The following is a 4,310-nucleotide window of genomic DNA, read 5'->3' as shown; positions in this document are numbered from 1 at the left end:
AATGTCTCTTCTTATAAAGGCACTAATCCCATCATGAGGGCTTCACCCTCATGACCTCATCTAATTCTAATTGCCTCCCAAATGCCTCATTTCCAAGTAACATCACATTGATGGTGAGGATTTTAACATAATGAATTTTTTTGGGGGGGAACACAAACATTCAGTCCGTAACAACTCATATTTCACCACTTATTGCATAACAGTATTGTTACATGAAAATACGAATGTTTATTCATATAAATATAGATGATTTATTTCCAAATAAAACAATACTGATTTCTCCTGGTTCTGAAATCCTCATTCTTCACTGTATCTTGGTTCTTTTACTGATAGCTTGTCTCAGCCATGTTAGATGTTCACACCATGAAGATCATATATTCTCATATCCATGGAGATGGTACAATAAGGTTTCTACTGTTACACACCATTATGAGTGAATGATGCCTTTATCTACCTAAAGACTCACTTTTCTTTATTCTCACCCACAAGTTTGTCGGTTGAAAGTGGCACCCTGTTTTGCCAAGAAGTTCCTGATATTTGATAGTTCTAGATCTGAGAAACAGACTCAAATTCTTTCTTCTGTGACCTTAAACCAGGCTCAGAGCCCCACAATAGACTTCAGAATTATACTTTGTTGTATGTGACCAATGAATTATCTTTAAAACTATGCTGGAAGTAAAATATCAGTCTTTTTTTTTTTTTTTTTTTGACACAGAGTCTTGCTGTGTTACCCAGTCTGGAGTGCAGTGGCGCAGTCTCTGCTCACTGCAACCTCCACCTACTGGGTTCAAGTGATTCTCCTGCCTCAGCCTCTCCAGTAGCTGAGATTACAGGTGTGCACCACCACGCCCAGCTAATTTTGTATTTTTCAGTAGAGATGGGGTTTCACTATGTTGGCCAGATTGGTCTCAAACTCTTGACCTCATGATCCGCCTGTCTCAGCCTCCCAAAGTGCTGGGGTTACAGGTGTGAGCCACCGTGCCCAGCCAGTCATTCTTATCAAATAAAAAATGATCTTCATTTCCAATGGCTGACCAAACTTCTGAGTTTCCTTCAGTTAATTTCAAATCCTGAGGTCAAAATCACCAATGACTTTTGCTCTTTGGCTTTCAAAGTGGGACATATCATCAAATGGTCCCATATACACAAAATTTACATTACAGACAAATACATATTTGCTGTATCTCTGACAGCCTCATTCGTTGATTTTATAGATTTAAAACAACCTTAGGCTTTTTCTTCAGAATGTGTATTCTGATGTCGAATCAGGGATGAGCTCCGACTATATGCCTTCCCACATTTACTACATTCATAGGGTTTCTCTGAAGAATGACTTCTCTGATGTCGAATAAGGTCGGAGCCACTGCTAAAGGCCTTCCCACATTCATTACATTCATAGGGTTTCTCTCCAGTATGACTTCTTTCATGTAGAATAAGAGATGTGCGCTGACTAAAGGCCTTACCACATGTTTTGCATGTATATGGCTTCTCTCCAGTGTGAATTCTTTCATGTTGGGCAAGGTGTGCACTCTGGCTGAAGGCCTTCCCACACTGATCACATTCGTAGGGTCTATCTTCAGTATGAATTCTCTTATGTCGTGTGAGAGAGATTCGGTGGCTGAAGGCTTTTCCACATTCCTCGCACTGGTAGGGTTTTTCTCCAGTATGAATTCTTTGATGTTCAATAAGAAATGATTGGCGGCCGAAAACTTTACTACATTTATTGCATTTGAAAGGTTTCTCTTCAGAATGAATGTTCTGATGTATTTTAAGGTTTGCAGTTCCAGAAAACATCTTCCCACATTCCTTACACTCAAATAGTTTCTTTTTCTTTGTATGAACTTTCTGATGTTGAATAAGGGATGAATGCCGATTGCAGACCTTCTCACATTTATTGCATCTGTATAGATTTTCTCCATTATGAATTCTTAGATGCAGAATAAGGGTTGAAAGCCGCCTGAAGAGCTTGTCACATTTATCACATTTGTATGGTTTCTCTGAAGTGTGAATTCTCTGGTGAAGCATCAGGGGTGAAATCCTATTAAAGAATTTCCCACATTTTCTGCATTTATAAGGATTCTCTAAATGGTGATTTCTTTGCTGTAGACTCTGACTTAAGGCCTTCACATTTTCAGGGATTTTCTCTCCAGCATGAATTCTTTTACGTATAACAAGGGCTGATTTCTTTTTGAAGCCTCTCCCACATTTATTATATTTATGTGTTTTCTTTCCATTGTGAATTCTTTTATGAAGTAAAAGGGATGACATCTGACTGAAGGCTTTCCCGCACTTTTTGCACTGGCAGACATTCCCAACAACGTGAATTTTCTGATGTATATTGAAAGACTGACATTGACTCAAGGCCTTCTCACAGTCAAGAATTTCCTTTCCATCATGAATTCTCCTATGTAGAATAAGGGTTGTTCTTTGAGTGAAGCTTTCCCCACATTTATCGCATTCATTGCTTTTCTTTCCACTGTGAATTCTCTGATGAAGTACGAGGGATGAGATCTGTCTGAAAGCTTTTCTACAATTACTGCACTCAAAAGGCTTCTCTCCAGTATGAATGTTCTGATGAAGTTTAAGAGAGAAGCTTCGACTAAAGGTTTTACCACAGTCATTACATTTTAAAGGTTTCTTCCCGGAATGCCCTTTCTTAGCCTTTATTAGGACTGAATTTTTGTTGCAGCCACTTTTTCGTGTAGGAGCCTTCGGTTGTGCAGAAACTAGTTTCTGGCAGATGCTTTGCCCAGATTTGCTGCATTGATTTGGAGGTAACTTCTTGGTCTCACACTTAGACCCTGAGTCTGAAAGACATAAATGAATTAAATGTTTCTCCTTTCCTGTGCTGAAAAAATGAAGATTCTACAATATAAATGCAATTATCATTATTAATCATAATAATTTTGATTACCAAAACAATAACTTTTTAGTGTTTTATTATGGTTTTGATGACCATACTAAAGGCTTTAGAGAGATATTTAAAAACCAGAATTCAGAAGAGTCTGTAATTGGAAAATGAGTAAGTCAAGATTTTATTTATAGGATAACTTTTATGCCATATACTGCACATTGAACTCCACAGGTTGTTCACTGGATAAACATATGTTTACTGGAGAATGTGTCCAGAAAAGGCAAATCTACAGAAACAGAAGATAAGTGGTTGCCTGGAACTCAAGGTAGAAATGAGGATTAACTGTAAATGGGCATGAGAAATCTTACAGGGGTGATAAAAATGTTCTAAAACTGGATTATGTTGATGGTTACACACTCTGTAAGTTTATCCAAAATCGTTTAATTATATTCTAGATATAGTGACTTTTATGATGTTTACTTTAATAAAGTTGTAGATTTAAAAAAATGTATTCTTAAGATCAAATTGAAAAAGAACTAGTAACAATTAGAACTGAGTACAGTCACGTGTTGCTTAACAATGGGGATATGTTGCAAGACATGCATTGTTAGGCAATTTCATCAATGTGCAAACATCTTACAGTAGATTTACATAAACCTAGATAGTATAGCCTACTCTATACCTATGTTATATTGTATAGCCTGTTCCTAGGCTACAAACCTGTACGTGATGTTACTATATTGAATCCTGTAGGCAATTTTAACACTATGATAAGTATTTGTGTATCTAAATATACATAAATGTAGAAAAGGTACAGTACAGATACAGTTTTATGATCTTATAGAACCGTGGCCGTTTATGTAGTCTGTTGTTGACTGAAACATCATTATGCAGCATATGACTGTATGTAGATATTTACAAAGGTGAGGACTTTAACAAGAAGCAGGAAAAACTCAGAAAAATAGGTAAGAGATTAGGCTAAAAGAAGGAATCTATTATATAGTAAAATAGACCAATATGGCTGGCACAGGGTGTCAAAGTCCAAGATGATATAAAATAACTACTTGTGTGGCAAACTGACTATAAACCTGACTGAATGTGGAATGATAAACACAGGTTTAGAACTATGCTATCCAATGTAGTAGCCATTAGTCACCTGTAGCTACTGAGGAACTGAAATGTGGCTGGTTTTGAGGTATATTATGAGTATAAAACATATGCCAGATTGTGAAGATTTACTACAAAAAAGTGTAAGGTATCTCATTGTGAAAATACTGGTTATATGATATAATATGTTGGACACATTAGGTTAAATAAATATATTACTAAAATTAATTTTACCTGTTTGTGTTAGGAAGTTCTTATACTGCTATACATAAATACTTGAGTGGGTAATTTATAAACGAAAATAGGTTCAATTGGCTCATGTTCTGCAGGCTGTACAAGCATGGTGCTG

The 4,310-nt window shown here is 36.5% G+C and overlaps 1 protein-coding gene across 2 annotated transcripts in view; it reads right to left on the bottom strand.

The window, feature by feature from the left end:
* Positions 1 to 600: 600 nt before the first annotated feature.
* The window catches only part of ZNF667 (zinc finger protein 667), a 28,716-nt gene continuing 25,006 nt past the window's right edge, over positions 601 to 4,310 (bottom strand). For both annotated transcript variants that reach the window (XM_011932421.1, XM_011932422.1), the window contains exon 5: positions 601 to 2,807. In XM_011932421.1, coding sequence (XP_011787811.1) covers positions 1,228 to 2,807 — 1,580 coding nt within the window. In that variant the 3' untranslated portion in view covers positions 601 to 1,227. The remainder of the gene's footprint in view (positions 2,808 to 4,310) is intronic.

Source organism: Colobus angolensis, unplaced genomic scaffold (assembly GCF_000951035.1).
Source record: "Colobus angolensis palliatus isolate OR3802 unplaced genomic scaffold, Cang.pa_1.0 Scaffold96, whole genome shotgun sequence".
NCBI lineage: Eukaryota > Metazoa > Chordata > Mammalia > Primates > Cercopithecidae > Colobus > Colobus angolensis.
Note: the sequence above shows the minus strand (reverse complement) of the source record. Positions and strands in the feature narration are given on the sequence as shown.